Source organism: Mixophyes fleayi, chromosome 2 (genome assembly GCF_038048845.1).
Source record: "Mixophyes fleayi isolate aMixFle1 chromosome 2, aMixFle1.hap1, whole genome shotgun sequence".
NCBI lineage: Eukaryota > Metazoa > Chordata > Amphibia > Anura > Limnodynastidae > Mixophyes > Mixophyes fleayi.
The window spans coordinates 283170458-283194587 of NC_134403.1; the positions used below are offsets into that span (position 1 = coordinate 283170458).

The 24130-nt window shown below is 42.4% G+C and overlaps 1 protein-coding gene across 3 annotated transcripts in view; it reads left to right on the top strand.

Moving 5' to 3' along the window:
- LOC142139044 (5' exonuclease Apollo-like) overlaps positions 1-15466 on the top strand; it is a 26264-nt gene extending 10798 nt beyond the window's left edge. Inside the window, exons 4-7 of one of the 3 annotated variants that reach the window (XR_012688153.1) lie at positions 6068-6247; positions 7007-8059; positions 12569-12667; positions 15251-15339. Coding sequence is in view for 2 of the 3 variants with exons in the window: in XM_075196290.1 (XP_075052391.1) it covers positions 6068-6247; positions 7007-8059; positions 15251-15351 (1334 nt within the window). In the remaining variant the exon portion in view is untranslated. Of the gene's footprint in view, positions 1-6067; positions 6248-7006; positions 8060-12568; positions 12668-15250 lie in introns of all 3 variants that reach the window. The other 2 variants (XM_075196290.1, XM_075196291.1) reach the window with 2 other exon arrangements.
- Positions 15467-24130: the final 8664 nt, after the last annotated feature.

Genomic DNA, 24130 nt, shown 5'->3' on the forward strand with positions numbered 1-24130 from the left:
GAGGGGAGCCAGATTGGAGAGGATAGAGTAGGGAGTTGTCCAAGAGGTAGCTGGTGAGGTGGTCTTAAACGAGCTGTTCAGGTATACTGGAGGCAAGCGAGATGGGACAGTAATTACAGGGCAGTGGAGTCAATATTTTTTTACTTTACTTTTTATGGGTTTTTTTTTAAGAATGGGTGAGACGAGCATGTTTTGAAGTATGAGTTGAAGATACTAGTGAGAGATGAAATGAAGAGGTGGGCAAGGTGGGGGAGGATGACATCCAGGGGTCAGATTAAGGTGGATAGGACAATAGAAGAGAATGGTATTGGTAACCGTATTTTCCAAATCATGTCCAAGAAGCTTCTATATCTCAGTACAATTATTGCTAAAATGCAGTTTTGTTGCCATATGGAAACCCACTCTTTCTGTTCTCCCCATCACAAGCCTAAAAGGAAAAAAAAATGGGACCTCTGGACTAGAAAATACAGTTCTTTTTGTTTTCTATGTTATAATATACTGTACATTGAAGGGGTGTTGTGGCCTGACTGCCGACTAGCACAGACACACATCTCCGGAGCACCTCTGGATGAGGGCAGGAACACTGTTTATTTGAGGTTTTATGGGCTCCCCGTGGACATATAAAGTATATATACCTGCTACAAGGCATCGCAGGCTCTTCAGCTGGCTCTGAAAGCCTCCGAGAGCGGTGACAGTGATCCGACGGCGCCTGGGCATATCGGCAAGCTACCGCTGCCTCCCTCCCAGCCTCCGTGACCAGCTCCTGTTGCAACGGCTATAGTGTGTTACCTGGCGGAGGTCTGACCTTCGGGGGGGGGGGGGGAGACTGCATCACTGTGGGCGGCGGTGGAGTGATGAGGTCGGGACTCTGTGGACTTGCCTGAGGGAGTGGAGACCTGCTGAGTGAGTCCTCTCTCTAAATTTTCTGGCGGTCGGTCTCCGGCTGGGGGCCTCCTCTATCCCCCTCTGCCCATAGGGCTTTGGCTGTTCCTGGCCGGAAGTAGTAATCTCCATTACCACCTTCTTTTCCGGTGGAGGGCTCGGGGTAGTGTCTGCTGGGAGTTAAGTATGGTCACCAGGGTAACCTGCCTGCCGTCCTGTAAGCTAGGACTGGAATTGCTTACTGCAGCTATCCGATATACTTGGGCAACACTGCCACCTAGTGGTCATTCAAATATAACACACCTTGTACCTTTTGTGATATATAGGTCATTTAAGGGAGCTATCTGGAGGCATATGTGCCAACTTAAGTGTTCCTGAGCGCTACATATTTCCGCACTTTGTATACTTCAGAACACTCTCATCTCCTTCAATTGAAGCCAAGCAGATTTGGGGTGGTTTAGGATTGTATCCCCTATCGTTTCTACTACTCTGCAGCAGGAATTATCCTACAGATGGTGTATTGAATCTTCGATAGGCTCATGGAGTTTTCTAACCTAAAGATGTCTGATATCTGATGTCCTTGGCTTGCACCCCATTCATGTCTATTTATGCTAACATGCCTAATAATTGAATTTTTACTTTTACTCCATCCATGGCTACCAAACAGCATACTACCTCGGCAACCAGACACAGTCGTGCCACACCTGTATTTCAACTGACCGTGCCTTACTTTCCATTTTTGGATTCTTCAACATGACTCTGAAAAAATCAAAGCCTAATAAGCCTATTCCTACTGTCAACTACTTTAAGCCTCTGGCATAAAGCAAAGGCAAAAAGGCCTCCATTCCACCACTTTCTCCAGGCGCTGGAACCGACTCCCTATCTGGTCTAGCAACACCTCATACTCCCTCAGCAGTACTGTATGATTGTGATCCCAATGCTCTTATCACGGTTGGCATGATGCAGCAAATGCTTTCCACTTTCAGTACACAACTAACCTCAACTATACAAACATCCATCTTCAAGCTTAAAGGTGGAATAGAGGAGGTTGGAGATTGTACTATAAACACCTGGATCAGAAAATGGGAGAGGTGGTGGCCTCACACAATGCCTTGATGGACGCCCACAAAGCTATGTGTCATGAGTTTGAATCCTTTAAAGATTAAATGGCAGATATTGAAGACCGCTCTCTGCACAATAATATAAAACTTAGAGGCATTCTGGAATCTATAACGAACGCAGACCTACAAGCTTATGTTATCGCAAGATCTCCTCATCGACATGGTTCATCGCCTACCCAAACCAAGAGCGTTCACTGGATCATCGCCCAGAGACACACTTCTCCAGATGCATTTCTTTCATGTTAAAGAACAGCTGTTGAGATAGCTAGAGTTACCGATCACGCAGATACTGACACATCTGCAACTGTTTCCAGACTTCTCTCCCACAATTATACTTAAGAGACGCTCCTTTCATGTGGTCACAACAGCACTCCGTGATAATCGTATTCTCTACCGCTGGGGATTCCTGGTAAAGCTCATGGTTCAGAGGAATAACGCTATGCACATCATCGGCAATCCTGAAGAGGGAGTCCAATTGCTGAAAACCTGGGGCATCACTTGTTCCTCTAACCCAATGTTTCCCAACTCCAGTCCTCAGGGATCCCCAACCGTGCAGATTTTCCAGGTCACAAGTGAAATAATTAGTACCACCTGTGGATCTTTCAAAATGTGTCAGTTAATAATGAATACACCTGTGCTCCAGAAAAGAGATATGGAAAACATGTACTGTTAGGGGTCCCTGAGGACTGGAGTTGGGAACTAGTGCTCTAACCCCACTGAAGGACCTCTAGAGAGGTGTGAGCGGTTATTAAAAACCTGCCAAAAGGAAAAGCCCTTGGTCCGGACGGTTACATTAATGACTTTTACATCACTTTTCAGAAAGACCTTGTTCCCGTATTAGTCACTCTATTCAATGAGGGCATGGGCTGTGGTGGGTTTCCTGAAGAAATGTTTGAGGCTTGAATTATAACTATATCGAAGCCAGGGAAGGATGCGACCCTGGGTGTATGAGAGTCCTCGCTTGACTCGTTACACCTCATACTTAATAGACCTACTCGGGCTTCATAATACAAACGTAGTGCTACAAAGACTGAAGCATTGCCATTCCATGTATCCCCAGATTCTTTAAGCCATTTGAAGTCGAGATTTAAATATATATGGAAGGAAAAAGCGATCTCGTACTCATACTTTGATGCTTCCATACATTTGGAGAGGTCGTCCATCTAGGCTATCTTTTGCCCGTATGACTTTGTCAGACAAAGGGGGATTAGCTTTACCTGATCTCACCAGGTATCAGGGCTCTATTTAATATGTGCCCAATTGCAAATTTGATCTGGCTCCCCAAACATTTGAGGCCCCATCCATCTGACCCATTAGCGTCTTTAGAGGATGCTTTGAGAGTTTGGGACAGAACCGTGGGGTCATCTACAAAATTTATACTTCCGACTAGTAATGTTTCTCTAATCGCGGTGTCTACGTTTCTTCCTGATTTTGATATATCTGGCTGGATCCGAGCGGGACTCTCATCCCTAGCCCATCGGTTTGGCTCTGGGGGCCTCTTTTCTTTTCCCAGCTGCAAGACACATTTGACCTTCCATCTAAGGACTTTTATAAATACTTGCGGCTGAGGCATTGGATAGGACACCTTCACCGGCAGAACGGTCCACTTCACCCACCCCCTTCTCTTCTGTGCACCAAATTGACCAAGGGTAACAATAAGGGTGGAATCACCTTTTGGTATAGGCACTTGTCCTCCTTATCTACCATTCCCAAACACATCTCCCAAATTAAATGGGAGTTGGATCTCAACACCTCACTTTCCTCGGCTCGGTGGGACATTATATATAGTAATTTGTCTACTATATCTAAATGCACCAACCATGTGGAAATGTTATATAAATTTTTATATCGTACTTGCCTTACCCCAGCCCGTCTCCAGAAGATATGGCCTAACCATTCTAAATAATGTTGGCGCAATTGTGGAGCTGTAGGGGACCTTATGCATGTGTTTTGGTCGTGCCCGGTTATACAGCCCTTGTGGCAGAAGGTGTTTGACCTTGCGTGGATAGTTACCTCTATATCTTTAGCTCCGACACCACTTGCTGCCCTCCTTCATCTATATCCTGAACAATTGCCCGAACATTAGATATATTTGGGGGCATATCTTAGCCACTAGAGTGGCACTTTGGAAACAAAAAAAATAAAAAAAAATAAGCTGGAACATCAGGTTTATTTACTTGGAGATAAGATTGAAGACGTTTGTGCCCCCCATTTCACCAGCTACTATCCTGTTCCACCTGGCTCGACTTGTTCACTAGTAATAATGTGCTACCTCTCTCATGAACCCCTCTCCCTAAGTGCGGACTGTCTTATATATAAAACTAAGTTTATACGTCCACCTTGTTAAATGACCCTTAGGATAGGTACACACTGGCCTGATGATTGTACGAAAACCTCCAATCAGCCGACATCCGACCGTGTGGTTGGCTATCGTGAGAGTCTGTATACCTACACAATAATCTAAAGTTGTCCCAAACTGCTGATCATCGTTTCATTTGGTTGGTCGTACTGTCTAATATTTTCTGACCAATCACCTTCCAATTATGCCGTATGTATGCACTTACACAACTGTGGCTAATGTGGATCTCTGTGTGACAGGTCTCATTTCAATATGTGTCCGTTGTCCTTTTCCTGCAGCTGTTACTTCCCTGTCTGCACTGTTTGTACCCAGAAGAGACTCTCATTATTACAGGCTGATTTCCTGAGGGACCGGAATTAGGACTTAACCCCTTCCAGAGCCTCCTTTAGTAGCATTTCATTGTCCTTACTGTACAGAAATACTGATGACGGCACTTAAACCACCTAACAGATCAGCGTAGTTCTTCTGATTGCAGCGTCTTGTATCATCAAATACTCTAAGACAGCCGTCATCTGGACACTGACATCACAGACCCCCTGACGGCACAGTCACAGCAGCACTCAGATACACATATCTCTAACAGTTCCGCTCACTTGCCGACAAGTGTCAAATCACATGACGGATGAAGAGCACATATCGTTATAAAATCATTATAGTGTGTACATGGGAAGCTGCATGCTGATTGGGACTTTTTTGTTTTTGTCGTTGCTAAAATTGGTGAAACTATTGCATTGGGAGAATTTTCTTTACCGTGTGTACCTGATGTACTTATCTTGGCATTATATTTGTATGTGCAAAGGTTTCTGAATTACCCTTTTTAAACATAAAGGGTTTGTACGCTCAACTGTAACCTGTGTTAATGAGTGTTTATTTTTGTTACGTGTTACTGAAACTATTTATATAATGTTAACACTAATATAGAAAAGCAGTGTTGAGATTAGAAATTGGTGTGCATAAGAAATGTGTTGCGATAAAGAGCAGGAAGCAGTATGATTAGAAACAAGACAAGATAAGGGTCAGGTGACTGGGAGCACAAGAACGTCAGACAGTCCAGTGGAGGAAGTAGAGAAGGGGTAGGACATTTTGTGAGGCGAGGAAGCGGAACAGTGAGGATAATTTAGCAATATAGTAAAGTATATGAAATGAGTATTGTGACAGACTGAGATTAATGTATCTAATTTGTCAACAATATTGGAAGTGGAAACCCTCTATTTACTGTGTTTTTTTCCAATATTTCAAGACCTATTGGTCAGTGATTAAAATATAAAAATTGCACAAGGATATTCATTATTGATTATAGTGGACGCCTCAGCACTGCAACAGTTAAATATCTCAACTGTCAATACATGCAATACAGCCATTCAAGGGAGTGTGTGTGTGTGTGTGTGTGTGTGTGTGTGTGTGTGTGTGTGTGTGTGTGTGTGTGTGTGTGTGTATGTATTTGTGGAATGTGCTGTATAACCACGTGCACCATTTGTAGAAGTGATGCACGTGGTTGAGGCCCATAAATTAATTTTTTTATTCCGTTGGACTTTATAGTCATTTTATTAAGTGGTTATTTTGCTTTTAAAGTACAGACAAATATATTGCTTTCCCTTCTTTCAGCTTTCTAGCCACTAAGAGCTGCGGAATAAGTCATTTACTGTTTTTGATGGCAGGGAAAAAAAATTCACACATCTTTAGTGATTTGTATTCTTCACGTTAGGTGATTTCCGCTACAGCCCCTTTATGCTAAAACATCCACCACTAAAGAACAAGATGATTGATGTCCTTTACTTGGATAATACAAACTGCGACCCTGAACAGAAGCTACCGTCTCGCCAAGAGGCGACTAAACAAATTAAGGAAATAATTGATGACCACCCATACCATGACATAGTGATTGGTGAGTCGACCAATAAACCAAGGAAAACTTGGGTTTTATTTTCTTCTCTCTCTTTAAAGGAGGTGTCTATATTTTGCTAGTGAAACCCCTTACTCTGCAGATGTTAGAACATCAGCGGTCCAATTCCTCAAAACCATGCCATTTGGGAGATACCCTTCTTGCTATCCTGCCACCGTTAGCAGGAGAGGTTTGGAATTGTTTTTGATGTAATGTGTACTGTCTAATTGTGCTCTGGACACATTAGAAGCAGTAGGTGTCAGAAGAGTGGAATTGCTAAAACTACTGTGCCATCTGTGGCAGGACAATTAGACTTTGGACAACCAAGAACATGAGTCTCCCAAATGCCTGGAACCCTGTCATTCTGATGTCTGGAGGGTTTACATCAGTGAAAAGACAGCCGCCTCTTTTTTTTTTTCTTTTTTTTTATTAATCGCTTGTTTGTTGCATTACAAGTGTCTACAGCGAGGTTTCATGTAAAGTTTATTTGCAAATTATTTTACAATCTCCTCACTGATTGAACTGATTCCAAGAATGTGTGTGCATTTATATGCATAATATTTGTCACTTGATGGAGAGATTAAAGGAGTAGCATGATTAATTCCCTTTCTTAAAAGCATATTCATGTGAATACTTCTTATATATTTTTTTTCTTTATCTATGCACATTACATTACTTACCATGTTTACCAATTATTAATGGCTATTGCATTAAGCTGTAAATATTTGAAAAAAATTACCAAACTTCCCTTTTAACTTGCAGGTCTCTATAGTCTTGGAAAAGAATCTCTTCTGGTTGACTTGGCGAAGACTTTTAAGTCTTGGGTTGTTGTAAGCCCACAGAGACTGGAATTACTCACCATGTTAGAAATGGAAGATGTTTTTGCAACACAGGATGGAGCAGGAAGAATCCGTGTGGTGGAGCAGTCCGAAATTAATTATGCTAACATGGTTAAATGGAATTATATGCATCCAACCATAGCTATTCTTCCCACCAGTCGTAAAGTGAAGGTCTGGCACAAAGATGTCTATGTGGTTCCATATTCAGACCATTCTTCATACGATGAACTTATTGAGTTTGTTTCACAATTAAAGCCTTGTTCCATTATTCCTGTAGTAAAAACACAAAAATGCATGTCTCTTTTAAATCAATACTTAAGTTCTGAGGCATCAAAAAATTGTGCACTTCCCATTTCAGTTAAAGCGTTTATGAAAAGACAAGATTTATCAAGTGAAGTGTGTACTAAAAATCCCAAGGTTTTGAGAAAGAGTTTGGCTCGAGGGGTTGAATTTGAGTCTCCTGATAAGGGTTTAAGCCTATCCCAGACAATAGTGCATTGTAGAGGTAAACAGGAGAGAACACCAAAGTATGCAGACAATGAGCTTCACTGGGGGAAAGAGCACAACATGGACAATTCTTACTTGGGTTCAGAATATGGACAATTGCCAATACCTTTGACTGAGTCAACTGTGCTTGTATCAAGCAAAGACAGGACTCCATTTGAATCTTCTCCTTCTGACAAAATTCTACAATCATCTGAGATTAAGTTTGAGATGCCTTCTGCAATACGGTCCCCCAAAGACATGGATTTGAGTGTTCTCTCAGACTCTTCTTTGTTATATAAAGAGAATGCAACGCTTATTAGCCCCAATTTCACTTTTTCTCCTTTAAAGTCTCCACAAACACTTTTTTGCTTTACCCGGGCAGATGGGCTTTCAATATTGCCCTACATGAAACGGAAGAAATTTGATGCAAGGCATTTTCATCATCAAGTTGAGAGATATTTGGAGAACTGTATTCACAGAAGGAGCCAAGGTAATACTTAACACTTAAAAAATACAGTTTTTTAAAGTTTTCGTGTGAAACAAACTGACAAAAAATATATTAAGGGCCTAAGAACTAAGGTGATTTTATAATGTAACCCTAAAATAAAAGCATGGCAACATGATAAGCTCTTATTTACTTGGGAGAACTGTAGCAAGAATTTTTTTTTTTTAAATTATCCTATGTAGAAACAGAATTTGACAGCATAACAGAACAGACTGGTCTACCTTAGCTGCCCATTTAAAGGCCATGTTCACTATTTTATGTACTTATTCAAAACCTAAAGTGTATTTTTTGACAAAAGAAGAATTTGGGTAGTCCTTGTTCCACCTGTTCCTGGACAGTTTTTTTTTTTGCAGTGGCTTTCATAGGAGATTGGCATGGGCCGTGTGCCCTTAGCTTTTTGTGTAATGCAGTGCTAAGACTGAGAGACAGCCAGAGATGTTGTTTGGGGCATAGCAGTGGTTACTCAGTGCACCTCCAGGACACTCATCAGTGACAGCAGTTGGGCAAGTAGGTGGACTTAAAATGGTTGCAGCACCTGCAACTTCCTAGTTCCCCTGGCACTGTGGGTACCAGTGACCTAGAAACTCATTTGAGAGAAACCCATGTTTGCAAGCCGGGAAGCGGATAACCGACCATAATGAACCACAGTGCATTCCAATAGGGATTTCAGTATCCCACATTAACAACATGGCAGATTCTGTTGTAGCTTATGAAAGCAGTAGAGCATTCTCAAGGTGTGCATTTCGCTGGTGACCTATGCTAAGTTTCTATAAGACCAATTTGTTCCAAACGATGTGACTGCTTTTACTACTTCTCCAAGAAGCATTTTGTCACAGCCTGCTGCCAGGGGTCTAAGTTCTTCAAGAGCTGGTGTCCACTAGCCCCTGCTCCTCCATAGAAGTACCTTTTTTTTTTTTTCTCTTTTTCATCCCTTTCACTACTCTTTCTAGTCAGATAAGTGATAGTTTCATGGAGTCCAGTCTCCAGTTATTTGGATTCTTACCACACTACAGGGCAACACAAGTACCCCAGTTTATTTTTCTTTTATATGTAAAAGTCTTGGCTGTTTCCAAAGAAGCCTTGCCTCTGGCAAATGGGCCAAAACCCCACTTTGATGGTGTAGAGCTATGTTTGTGTGTAAGGGTCGGGCAAAATTATTTACAGACTATCCTGGTCCACTCTGTACACTTTATCTGTCATCTGCAAGTCCCTATCATTGCTGTCAGAGCCTGTTTGGTCCTGATCCCTTGCATTCTTTCCTGATTTACAATCCTTGATGGAGACCAGCTAATCAGTTTGTTCTTGTGCCCTCCTAAGCCAGAGCCTTGGTTTAGTCTTTTCCAATTGTGTCTAAGGTGAGAGAGGGCTTACTTACACTTCAAAGATTATTTATTTCCTTCTCTACACATTAGTCCTTTAGAAATGTATTAAACATACCATTGGTGGACACATTCTTGAGCAAAACAGGTGAAGATAGTTTAGCCATCCTAAAAGGTATTTGACCCATGAGTTCTCAAATTTGGAAACTTGGAACATTTTTTTTTTCTGTTCTGGACCACAGAACAGAGCTCACATTTTGGATTAGTTTCCAGACACTCCTAGATTAAAATCATCTGTCTGGACTTTGGCTGTCAGAGAGTCAGTGGTTCTACAGTTTTTGTTTGTTCCCAAGAGGGACTGATCCTTTCTTTGCCATTTTGGATATCAAGCTCTTAAGACATTTCTCTCACTTGAGAGATTGAAAATGGATTCGCACTGGTTATCTATCATTTGCCAAGAGGGTAATTTTGGTTTTCCTGGACATTGGGGACGCATACCTACATATCCCCTTTTGGGATGACACCTGGGGGTAAATGTATGAATGTGCGGGTTCTTCAACACCCGCGTGTTCAGCGATTAAATTTCAAGCGGTGCTGCATTGTAATGGGAAGTTTCCCTTCACAGTCTGTCCTATCCCTTTTAGCCACCATCAACATGCTGCATTAGTGTTCCTTCTCCAAGACCAGATTAACCTTTTAAAGCAAGTGAATTCCCTCTCTCTTTACCAAGCTGCATGCTACTATCCAGTTACTACTTACTGCATGGGAGTGGTGGAGACTATGATCTTTATTCTGGAGACACGCAATTGTTTGTGTCCCTTGCAGAATGCTATCCTACATTCCTGGAACAAGTCTCTCGGACAGCTCTCTTGCACCATCCATCTTTCTCCCTGTGTTGATGGATGAAGTTGTCTCTCCCAATCGTAAGGTGACCATTTTCTATTTTGTTTTGGGCATTGGTCACAACAATGTCAGCCTGGAGAATGAAACCTCACCATTACATTCAGCTGGGTTTCACCGCTCAGGGCCATTTATCTGACCAGGCGCTTCTGGACTGCTGCTGTCCTTGGCCAAGCAATTAGGGTTCAGACAGACAATACCATTACCATAAGGTGGTACGCTCACCCTCCCAAGACATGGGACAGTTTATTTGGATTTGGTTGTTTGTTTGCCTCAATCACAAACTGTGAAATATCTGATGCGCTTATGGTTTCTTAATCCTTCTATTTAATTTACCTGTCCCCTGCACCTCTCCCCTCCCTGCCAATTTAATTGAACCTCCTCGTTCTTTAGAAAATCAAGTTAGAGGAGATGAAGTCCTAATACACCAATCTCATATGGTTTGCCTTTGAGAAGTGGTCTCTAGTTTTAATATTAATTGGAAGCTGATTGTGCCATCCTTATGCTCCTGGTCTAAAACTGAGGGGGCGCATCATACACTGGATATGGTTCGCTACTTTATGGATGTACATCTGGGATCCAGGAAATCTGTCAGGCAGATTATTTTCTATTGCTCTTTGATGCACATTATTAAAAGCTGGGCAACTCCATAATGAAGATCCAATAGTCCTACTTGTCTGTGGAGGAACCAAGGCTTTTGATTCCATTGAAATTAAAACTTGACACTTTTTTAGCAGTGCATCATGGGGCTTCAGCAGACCAGGCTTGTAGAGTGGCCAGTTGGTCGTCCTGCACTCTGCCTTTTTTACCTTAGACATTCCTCTCCTTGTTTAAGGGTGGGTTTGGCACATCCCAGCATTTATGTCACTTTACCACAGAAGAAGAGAAAAAGTTTTCTTTATTTTGCACAGACCAGCCCACCCAAAAATTCTTTGTGCTGCACTCTGTAACTGTTCTTTTTTGTATTATTCCAGGCTTGGCTACTGGTAAACTGGTGAACACGAAGAACGGGGGTGAGGCTTATAGAGAGAACTTGTTCTTAGACTACAAAATAGTGGAAACTACTCATTGCCTGTGACCACTTATAAGTGCTGGTCAAAGGGATTTAACAATAAGTGACAACTTTACGCAATTCTAAATTGTTACAAATTAATTGAATTTGGATTTCAATCATCTCACTACTCCCAACAAGCAGAATGATGGGGTATCCATGCAGTTCAAGGGAAATCTTCTCTGCCAGCGCTGTATCATTTTTATTTTTATTTTTCAAAGCTTTGACATCCCAAGATAAGTTAAAAGTGGTGTGCTATTTTCTAACGGGAGTGCTGAGTGGACCGAGGCATAGCTTGAAACCAACAGCAATAGTTGCACTGTCCATTATGACAGCTGTCAGGGTACTAGAACCATTTACAGCTTGTAGAGGAGTGCGTAAACTGTAGAGGTCACCACTGTGGGACCCCCATAGAGCTGCTAGTTGGGTGAATGTAAGTTTAAAAATAAATTTTACAGCGGAATTAGCCTTTAAATTACAATTGGAGATCTCAGTTGTTTGGATGGATCGCTACATTGCAGATAATATTTTGTATTTGTGTGTTTTACTTATCGAATTCCACCCAGCAGTGAATTTTCTGTTTGGGTAATATTAGATTTTTTAGCGTGCTCCTAAAAGGTAAAATAAATTGATCTGTATCTAAGTAGCTGCAGCACTCTGTTTGGCTGGCACATGTGATAAATAACAGTTGGTAAGAAGAGCTTTTGATTATTCAACGTAATAATGCAAAATGTAATTCCCTAGCTTCAGCAGGTTTGTAATATGAGTTATCTTAAAACAAAAAGTAGTAAAACCTCCAACCCTGACTCCCCCCTTTCTCCATATGTTGTATGCCGAAGACCGGAAGGACTGAACACAAGCAAAACAATTGGTTAATTACATATAGTGTGTGCAATAATTTTGTTGTACACCGAAGATATCTATTTTTTTGTGGAAGACATTACAAAACATTTTTGGGAGAAAAGGGGACATTGTACAAAGCCTTGTACCTAACAGATACAAAATACGTTCAAGTGGCAGTTTTAGCTTAAGCATACTTAACCTTGACCTTATGCCTCTGACAAAGCCGGAAACTATAGCATTGATGTGCCATTAGTGAGATCACTTTGGTGCTAGAAGCAGACTGCTTGCTATTTTCATGTGCCGTTGTTGTTAACCTGTCTAAGTTGCCTATGTGTATGTTTTAGTTTAATAAACAATGTTGAGCCCAATTGGTGTTTTTAGCTATCCCGGACTGCTGAAACAAGGGTTTGACTGCTTTTCCTATTGGATTCTGTACTTATGGACCATTTCTATTTGAGCTTCACCCAACGGGTGGGTCTGGTGAGTTACCTGTTATGTTTTTATCAAGGGAATTACTTTTTGGTCCATTACATATTCCATTGGGAGCTCTTCTTTTATTTCAAAAGCCGACTCTTATTTGTTACAATGTATCAAATGCTACTGTATACCCTTATCTAGCATTAGATCACCCTTATAAATTACATTGCTAAGTAGCAGAGAAAACATAGATAAAGTCCATGCTACACCTCTGTGCCCGCCCTCCCCTAAGCAAAGTTTAAAAAAAAAAAAAAAGTTGATGGGTTGTAGGGCCATTTTTTAGCTTTGAATCTAAATTGTTTCTCAGCCCATTTAAACTGCATCAATGCATTCTTGATGAATTTTCCATGGGTGTCAAACACAGATACTATTCATTTACGCATTACTACATATTATTCCAAACCCCACAAAAAAGAATCTCCATTTTCAGCCAATTTTTGAGAGTCCAGCCTTGGCTCAGATTGCATTGGTTTGTTTCAAACTAAAATAGGTACTTTTGTTCTTGAGTCCTGTAACCACACTTTGGAAAAAGTACCCAGATTTGGTATGTACTCAACAGATTTAGCAATTAAATTGATGGGTACATTAGAATAATTTAAGGATACAGCATGCAAACGTCTGTTTTTTTCGTTGGTGTCTACTTTTCCCTAATCCTTATAAAATATTTGTTCCATATTGCTGCCAAAAGAATTTATATCTGTCCCCTAAGAATATTCACTCATTTGGGTAGACTTTTTCCCTAACATCATTAGTGTTTGAAAAGGTAAATTTCAAACTGGATCTTGGTATGATGTATTTTTATTATGCAGAGGAGCTTGATACTGCTCCACATAAGTTTAGTACATTAGATGAGAGTGAGCACTAGATTGAAGGACAGAAGGCAATAGTAGTTTTAAGTGGAATAATTCAAACCACTCTAAAGTTAATAATGGTACCACAAGGGACAGGGCTCTGCCATTTTCAGTAATTTTATTGATGACCTACAAAGTAAGGTGCCTATATTTGTTGATGACTAAGTTAATTCATCATCATCATCACCATTTATTTATATAGCGCTACTAATTCCGCAGCGCTGTACAGAGAACTTGCTCACATCAGTCCCTGCCGCATTGAGGCTTACAGTCTAAATTCCCTAACACACACTGACTAGGGTCAATTTGTTAGCAGCCAGTTAACCTACCAGTATGTTTTTGGAGTGTGGGAGGAAATCAGAGCATCCAGAGGAAACCCACACAAACACAGGGAGAACATACAAACTACACACGGATAAGGCAATGATCGGGAATTGAACTCATGACACCAGTGTGCTGTAAGGCAGAAGTGCTAACCACTAAGTCAGGATATTAAGTTGCTACAGAAAGATTTAGACAAAATGGTAAACTTTTTAATGTGAAATGGCAGATGAAATTTAGATACATATAGGATTATGCACCTAGGACATTGTAGTTATGTTACTTACACGTTATAAAGGATACAATTGGGGAAAAATTAGAAAAGCACTTAAGCAATCTAGTTAAATCAAGGTGGGGATAGAGATGAGCAATCCCAAGTAGATAAAGTGTTGTTAAAGTGGTATTATGTAAAACTCAAAATTGCACTCTTATCGAAAGCCATAAGCATATAAATGGGATCATTTTGATTAGATGGACCTATAAGCATAGAAGCTCCTCACTACAGCAGTGCAGACCTGATCATTCAGGCAATAGTCTCCTCAGTTACACCTTTCAATGTGATCTTCTACGTCAGACATGTGACATTTCCTAAAAGGGAAACTTGGTCTGCCCATGAAAGGATTAAAAACCTCCAAGTGGATATGTATTTTGAGATCATATTTCTCAGATTTTTCCACTAGGGCAAACCACATAATGTGAGAATAAGCCCTTAAGACGATTGTCCCAGAACTTTGTTTGTTTGTTTTCATTTTTCTTAGCAAATTGAGGATAAGCCCCATCATTCCTGAAATTCAGCTACCTGAAAATTATATTCTATTATTGGGGGGGGGGGGGGGGGGGGAGTTGATTATCTCTCTTAGACCAGCTAAAATTGAGTTGTGTTAACCACTGAATGGCTTTAACCCTTTAGTGCAATCGACTCCACTTAATTAACATTATGGAGGAGATTTAAAGTTGACAGTGCATTTGTGCTCAGTAAATATGCATCTTGCGTAAAATTTGTCACACAGTGCAAGTGTACAACTTGTGGCAGTATTCTGAGCTGCAAGTATCTGACAATTGCAGATCCTTGCAGTTCGATAGGCGGAAAGGTGTGCAAGTGGATTACCTTAAGCGTGTGCAGATGCAAGTTAAGCTGTCCATTTGAGATGCCTCTTATTTTGGGTTACACACACAAACACACACGCCCAGCTTATTTTTACATTTAACGCTAACTTACCTTGTCTATAATAGCTGGAGTTCTAACATCAAAAAAAAAAAAAAAGACTTAAGGCGGTCACACACAGGCTGATCCTGCATTTGTATTGACATGTGTTCTTAAAAGACAAATTTCTTTAAATGTTTACAATTAACAATAGCGCCCAACAGGAATTAAGATATGTAACCAGTAGTTTAAATGCTTTTTCTTTTAAAGGTGCTGCAATTAAGAAACTCAAGTGTCCATCTCGAGGTTCTGCGGAGGAAATGGAGGTGTTCCCTATATTTAAAATGCAAAGAAATCGTTTATGGTTTTAGTCACATTTAATTTTAGATCATTGTACAGTGGTATTTTAATTTTATGTATTTTTTTTAATAATTGCACATTTTAATTAAAATGTAAATGTTAAATTTTTCATCTGTCTTTATGGATTTGCACATTTTCTATCTAATTGTTTTTGTATTGTGTAATTTGTAAATATATAGTATTTTTTTGTTTTGAATACTAAACTAGTCTTCATCAAGAGACTTGTGACTGTCATTTTGTCTGTAGTGTGTGGTGATATTATTTTTTTTAATATAGTGTATTCATATTCACCATATACATACACATCCTATAACATACTAACAGATCAAAGGAAGCACACAGCACAAATAGGGAAATCCAGTAATAAAAACCTACTAGGAAGAGTAACAAAATATTAGTTACAAAAACATAGCTTATGATGTTGATGAAAATCTAGCTCCCATCTTGTTAGTTTTTCAGCAAAAAGAAGAAAATGGGATTTTTGCACTTACCGTAAAATCTTTCTCTGAACATGAGTTGGGGACACTACTCACCTTGGTATATAGAGGGCGCTGTGGGAGTAAAGGCACTAAAAACTTGTCTAGCATGCTCCCCTCTATGCCCCCTACACCAAAATAACTTGAGAGGGAGAAACGCAACCAACAGATCACACAACAGAAGTGTCAGAACAAAGGGTGGGAACGCAGTGTCCCCCAACTTGTGTTCGGAGAGAGATTTTACGGTAAGTACAAAAATCCCATTTTCTCTTTCACACTACTTGGAGAACACTGCTCACCTTGGGGACGTTCCAAAGCTGCCCTTATGGGTGGGAATGTTCAGAATGAGTGGCGTAAAACTTCTGGAAGCAAAAACGTGTGAATGGTAGAACCTGGTGAATGTGTGAACAGAGAAGACCAAGTAGCTGCCCTACACAACTGCTCAGCCGAGGCCCCATGCCGAACCGCCCAGGAAACACTAACCGACATTGTGGAATGAGAGATCCCTCCATAATGTACGCCTGAATAGTAGCAGTGATGCATCTGGCCACCGTCTGTTTCGTGGCTGGCCAGCCACCTTATGATAGTCTTTCAAAACTAAGATAGTCAGTCTTCTGAACAGAAGATCTACGGTCCAAATAAATTTTCAAAGCTCTGACCACATCTAAGAGTGAGGTTTGACCAGGAGCCAGTGAATCCTGAGGTAGTACCGGCAGAAATATATCCCGATTTATGTGAGACCTCGAGACCACCTTCGGTTGAAATGAAGACTTGGCTCTAAACACTGCACGATTGTCATTTAAAATCTGAAGGGAGGCCGACAGGACAGAGCTGCCAACTCCGAAAACCCGTCTAACCGAAACAATGGCAAGCAAGAAAGTCACATTTCAAGAAAAATGATTTTAGGGAGACAGACTCCAAAGGTTCAAAGAGTGACTTTTGAAGGACCAATTTTAGGTCAACAGAGCCACTTGTAGAACTGCGGTTGTACATGAAGTAACCCCTGTAGAAACGTCTGCACTCCTGGCAACAGAGCTATACATTTCTGGAAATACACCCACAAAGCCGCTACCTGGACTTTAAGGGACGACAGCTGCTATCCCTTGTCCAGTGTCAAGACCATTCTGAAGAAATGCCAACACTCTGGCTAAGCAAAAGGAACTAGGATATCATCTCAAACCGACCTATGTATGCTTTCCAAATGCGTTGATAGATGCTGGACGATGACTGTTTTCTCGCCTGGATCATGACATTAACCACTGGAGGAAAACCCCTTTTTCTTGAGACTCAAGGATTCAACCTCCAAGCCGTCAAAGCCAATCGATGTAGATCCTGATAAATGAATGAGCCTTGACCAAGAAGGTCTTTTCTGAGAAACCAAGGACGATTCACCGAAATGTCGAAGGTCTGTGTACTACGCACTTCTCGGCCAGTTTGGAGCCAGTAGAATCACTGGAACTCTTTTGCATCTCACCTTCTGTAATATCTGAGGTAGCATTGGAAGTGGAGGAAAAATGTACACCAACCTGAAGTTCGAGTGGACCGTCATAGCCTCCACTAAGAATGCCTGACGGTCCCTTGACCTGGCATGATACTTTTCCACCTTGCCGTTGTGCCAGGAGGCCATCATGTCTATTTCTGGCTGACCCCACTGAAGGAGTATTTGAGTAAACACTTCCCCCATTTGCCTGAGGGAAGGGCATGCCAACTTAAGTAGTCCGCTTCCCCGTTGTCCACCCCCAGAATAAACATCGCTGAAATGGCAGGTACCTGTTGTTCTGCCCATTTCATGATCTTTGACACTTCTTTCAAGGCAAGAGGACTCCTTGTTCCTCCTTGATGATTTATGTAAGCTACCACCGTACCATTGATCGTGCTTCCCCCAGCGTCCAAGTCCCTTTAAACCTGAGATGAAGGGTGACTGTACCCCACCCCAACAGGCTGTCACCACGGTCCAGTCCCAAACAAAGATGAAGCACCTGATTTAGGGTGTCTTTCCTCAGCCAGCAGAGAAGAGACAGGCGTGTTGTCTGTGACAACCAAAAGACCTGATCATCTAAGTGGGGATCCGACCTCGACCACTTAGCCAGAATTTCCTGCTGGAACTTGCATGAATGGAAGCAAGCAAATTGCAGTGCCTCGAACGAGAAAAATTTATCCCAGTAACTTCATACACTGAAGTACTGAGATGTGATTAAGATAGAAAACCTGAATCGCTCGAATCCTGTCTGGAGGGAGAAAAACCCTCTGCCAATTTTTGTCAAAAACAAACCCCATGAACACCATACGTTGAGTTGGTGCCCACCTGCATTTTTTTTAAGTTGATCCGTGTGCATTCAGAATGGCCCTGGTCAGCTGCAAGTGTGACTGGAGACAAGATACCAACTCACCTTTTGTAAACACTCGCGGTGCGGTGGCCAAACCGAATGGTAGGGCCCTGAACTGAAAATGATCCTGACCCACCGCAAATCGCAAGAGATTCTAGTGACCTGTCCATATCGGAATTTGTAGGTAAGCATCCTTGATATCCAAGGATGCCAAGTACTCGCCTTTCATCATGCAGTTTATCATAAATATGATGTACTCCATCTGAAAACTGGGTACCCATAAGCAGGTGTTGAGGTCCTTAAGGTTTAGAATTGGTCTGAAGGACCAATCTGTTTTTTGCACCAGAAAAAGATGAGTAAAAGCCTGGACTTCTCTGCCTCGGAACTGGATCAATCACTCCGTAATCACGAAGTGACTGTAATGCTCCCTGCAGAGCTTGTCTTTTTACTGATTCCCTGGGAAAAGGTATAGCCATGAAGCGCCGTGGAGACGTCCCCACTAGGTTCAGGATGTATCCCCTGGACACTATACTTTTCAGCCAGGCGGCTGTGGTGGAACTGTGACACTGCTCCTGAAAGCAGTAGGTGTGGTCCCACCTCCAGAGCCACAATGTGGAGGATGCAAGTCATGCTACTTGTTTGTTGGTTTAGGTGCAGGATGATGTCCTGTCCGAGGCTGTGCCTCCCCCAACTCGTATCCCGGCCCCACTGCCTGCATTACATTATACAGGCGGTATTTGCACTCAGTCTATTAAAAATTACGTCATTTCTTTAGATCTTTCTCACAGTCGCATTTTAGAGTTGTAGATCATTACAGCTGCCAGACAGAATGACTGCCTGCTATATGGTAAGTCTAAAATCTCATATTATCGATGTTATTGCTTTTGGGGTTAATTTGTAGTGCTTAAGTGTGTCGGCTTTGTCAGAGCCGATAATTCGTACAACACCCTCACAGCCAAGGATATTACTGCGAGTAAGATTGCACCTAAATCAACCATTTATTGGATAATCAAGAACTTCAAGGTTCAATAGTTGTGAAGAAAGCTTCAGGCCGCCCAAGAACGTCCAGCAAGCGCCAGGACCATCTCCTAAAGTTGATTCAGCTGCGGGATTGGGGCTCCAACAGTGCAGAGCTTGCTCAGGAATGGCAGCAGACAGGTGTGAGTGCATCTGCACACAGTGAGGCAAAGCCTTTTGGAGGTTGGCCTGGTATCAAAAAGGTCAGCAAAGAAGCCACTTCTCTCCAGGAAAAACATCAGGGACAGACTGATATTCTGCAAAAGATACAGGGATTGGACTGCTGAGGACTGGGGTAAAGTCATTTTCTCTGATGAATCCCCTTTCAAATTGTTTGGAGCATTTGGAAAAATGCTTGTCCGGAGATGGAAAGGTGAGCACTACCATCTGTCCTGTGTCATGCCAACAGTAAAGCATCCTGAGAGCATTCATGTGTGGGGGTTGCTTCTCAGTCTAGGGAGTGGGCTCACTCACAATTTTGCCTAAGAACACAGCCATGAATAAAGAATGGTACCAAAACATCCTGTAAGAGCAACTCCTCCTAACAATACCAAGAACAGTTTGGTGACTAAAAATGCCTTTTCCAGAATGATAGTTATCACCTTATGGCATGGTGCTCCAAATTGTTCGGGGATCAAAACATCGAAATTTTGGGTCCTTGGCCGGGAAACTCCCCAGATCTTAATCCCATTGAGAACTTGTGGTCAATCCTCAAGAGGTGGGTGGACAAACACAAACCCACAAATTCTGACAAACTCCATGCCTTGATTAGGCAAGAATGGGCGGCCATTAGTCAGTATGTAGCTGATTGACGGCATGCAAGGGCGATTGCAGAGGTCTTCAAAAAAGAAGGGTCAACACTGCAAATATTGACTCTTTGCATAAACTTAATGCAATTGTCAATAAAAGCTTTTGAAACTTTGGAATGCTTGTAATTTTACTTCAGATGCATATATACAACACCGAAAATACACATCGGACCCTGGTGGGGACTGCACTGTAGCGACACCCCCTCCCCCACCACCACCACTATAATATGTCCCACTACATGCCAGGTGACGCTTTTCCTTACAGCCCAACATTTTTCAGGGAGCGCTACATGAAAGAGCCATGGTCGCTTGTCCCCGAAGGAGCCGTGGCAGTCACGGGGTGACCGCCACGGCTACTTAAGGAAATTGCAAAAAACTGTTAAGACTAAACTACCAGTGACCTATGCCGTAGGCACTATGAAAAAAAACTGAGGTCTTCTGGTGGAGGGGGCATAGAGGGGAGGGGCGAGGCTAGACAAGTTCTTAGTGCCTATACTCCCACAGTGCCCTTTATACCTCAAGGTGAGCACTGTTGCCCAACTAGTGAGAAAGACAAATATACTTAAAGAAGAATCACATAGCTTGACTAAAACTGAAAAAATAAATCTGTTGCCTATAAAAGACCATTCTTAGTTACATATGTATGTATGCAATTATAGGCATCAAGGAACTTTCTCCAGGGGGTGGGTTATAAAACCATGAAAACCAGTGGCACGGGAAATATTGTTCAAAGTAATGGAAGAATAGGTTTAAGTAATTATCAACAAATCCTAGAAGTTAAAGGAAGACCGTGAAGAAATTGAGGCTGAAAATGGATTTGGACATTATAATAATATATAATTATATCTATATCCCTCTCTTCCTCTTCTCTAAAAGAGTAGTTAGGTCGTCAGCTGACAGTCTGCAGAGCGAACCGTAGAGTATAGAGTGTGATTTAACTTGCTTCTTTTGAAGTGGTTTAGAGGCATCTTTCCACAGCTAACAGCAGGGGGTGTCTGCAGTGGGATTAATCAAGCAGAGCACCTGCAGAGAACTCCCCTATAAAGACTAGGTGGGTGTGTCATCGGTCCATCAGGTTTGGGCTGTGGGAGGACTGTAAAGTATTTAAGCATGAGTTGTTAATAATGCAGTGTGACTGATGCCGAATACGTTGGCTGGTGAAATGGTTTCAGTTAACTTGCCATTATGGCCACAGGAAAGTGTGGAACTTTGTTATGAGCTACTTTGACACCCTGACAATAAAAGCAAAGTACAAGCAACAAGCTGTCATGTGTGCATCACCAGAAGGGTGCTTGTGTCACCGTATACATATTTTTATTATTATGTACGTAACCACATTGTTTTTAACCCTTTGTGGTATGTTCAGACTTGGCTGCCATCAGCCATTTGTTGAATGTAGTTTACATTAGATTTAATATAAGGATCATTGATTGGTGTGGAGAAATGCAAATTGCATTCATTTGTTCGTTTGTGGTTTCCAGACCACTTCAACTCCCCTGTGTTTCATCGTGACTGTGCCAGCTGATTCCTATCCGCTGCCTCTGTGCTACTACAGTTTCCAGTCCACTTTAACTCTCCTGTGTTTCATCGTGACTGTACCAGCTGATTCCTATCCGCTGCCTCTGTGCTACTACAGTTTCCAGTCCACTTTAACTCTCCTGTGTTTCATCGTGACTGTACCAGCTGATTCCTATCCGCTGCCTCTGTGCTACTACAGTTTCCAGTCCACTTCAACTCTCCTGTGTTTCATCGTGACTGCACCAGCTGATTCCTATCCGCTGCCTCCGTGTATCTACAGTATCCTGCTCACCTCAACTCTCCCGTGTTTCATCGTGACTGCACCAGCGGATTCCTATCTGCTGCCTCCGTGTTCTGCAGTATCCTGCTCACCTCAACTCTCCCGTGTTTCATCGTGACTGCTCCAGCTGATTCCTATCCGCTGCCTCCGTGTATCTGCAGTACCCTGCTCATCGCAACCCTCCAGTACTCCTCGTGTCTGCAGCCAGCTGATCCGCTCTCCGTGCTTCTACAGTGTCTCCGCTTGTGTCAACTCGCCTGTCTGCATTGGATCAACGCTCCGCTGCTTCCATCTCGTCTAGACCATCTCTACTCTTCAGCGTTCTCCAGGTGTCCAGTTCGATATACTACTGCTTCCTGAGTATTGTTTCCATCCCTGCTGGTCTACCTACCTGTGCGCTGCACCTACTTGATTACCGCTTCTACTCTCCTGGGACTTCGTATCCTGCCGGCCTCCAGCCGTTCAGGTATCCCTGCACTTCTGTCTGACAGCCTGCTCTCCTGAACCTCGGTATGCATACTTCTCATTGACTGTGCTGGTGTATTGCATACCTTGCTGGACTGAGTTGTTCTCCTCTGGAGTTTCCTATCCGCTGAGACTATTGCCATCATTTGACTGTGTTACCTTTTTGCCTGGATAGTTCTTGTGACTTTGTATTATTGTGCAGTGCTGTTCAGTTATTACTATTTGTGCATATCATCATGGGATCAAGTTCAGTGTGCCCGTGTATACTCTGCATTGCATTTATCTCCCCGTGCTCTTCCTCACATATATATATTCAGTGGTACAACTTGCTAGAGGCAGACCACTGTTCCCTGTTTCCTGAGTCACCTGTTTCCAGCATCCTTTCACATAGCATTGGTACAACTTGCTAACGCAGACCACTGACTTCCCGGATACCTTCACCTGGATTCCATTCCCTCACCTAGACAGCGGTATCACTTGCTGTACGCAGACCGCTGACTACCCTCACGTCTCCTTGTCCATCCAGTTCCTCGTGTCAATTATCTATATATTACCAGTGCTGCTAGTCATAGACTTTCACGAGCATTCTCTTACCATCTGCTGTCTCCTGTTCCGTGATCACCCCACTACCAGAGTATCATATTACCACCTATACTGCTCTGGTAAGTCCATCATCTGGTGATACCTGGGTAAAGACTCCTAGTGCCCGTGACAGTAAGATCAGGCCATGACAAACCCAGAATCGGAACCAACAGCTATAGAGATGCTGCGGTATCTGGTTACCCGTATGGAACAACAAGATGTTCGTCAACAACAGTTGCTGCAATGTTATCAGACTTTAGTCGCCCAAGTAACTTCTGTGCAAAATGTAGCAGCCACTGTTGATCCTCCCGTGTCGTCATCTTCTTCCCCTGTGCCATCCCAGGTGTCTACTGCTTCCGCGCTACAGCTGCCTACTCCGTCAAAATATGATAGAGACCCCAAAACCTGTAGGGGCTTTCTTACTCAATGCTCAGTTCATTTTGAGCTCCAACCTCAAAATTTCTCTACTTATCTTTCCAGAGTGGCCTATCTCATTTCCTTGTTTTCCGGACAAGCTCTCGCATGGGCATCCCCTCTGTGGGAAAGAAATGACCCATTATTACAGGATAGTGCCAAATTTATTTCCACGTTCCGAAGTGTATTCGATGAACCAGGTCGTGTTATTTCCGCTGCATCCAGCATTCTCCGTCTTCGCCAAGGATCTCGCACTGTAGCTCAGTACGTCATTCAATTTCGGATACTAGCCTCTGAACTTCAGTGGAACGCTGAGGCACTGATCGCCGCCTTCTGGCAGGGGCTTTCCGATAAAATTAAAAACGCACTGACCTCACAAGAAGTACCCTCCTCTTTGGATGATTTGATTTCCCTTTGCCTTCGTGTAGACATGAGGTTTCGTGAGAATGCTTCCGAAAAAGTAACTTCCTTCAAAGCGCCTCTTCGCTCGGTACCTCAATTTCGCCCAGCTCCATCTCCGGTGATACCCATGGAGATAGGTCGCTCCAAATTAACTTCAGAGGAGAGGGACCGAAGAGTAAAAAAAAGACTTTGTATCTATTGTGCTGATTCCACGCATATGCTCAATTCTTGTCCCAGGAAATGCCGGGCTCTAACCAATACTGGGGAGATAAGGTTAGGGTTCCTGGAGTCCTCTCTTTGTTCTACGAAATTAAAAGTCTGTGCTTTTGATGTTTCAATTTCCTTCGCTACCAAATCCTTTGAGTCCCAAGCACTTATTGATTCTGGAGCTGCGGGAAATTTTATTTCTAAATCCCTCGTGAATCAATGGTCCCTACCAGTGATTACCCTGAAGACACCTATTACTGTGACTGCTATTGATGGATCACGTCTTATCAATG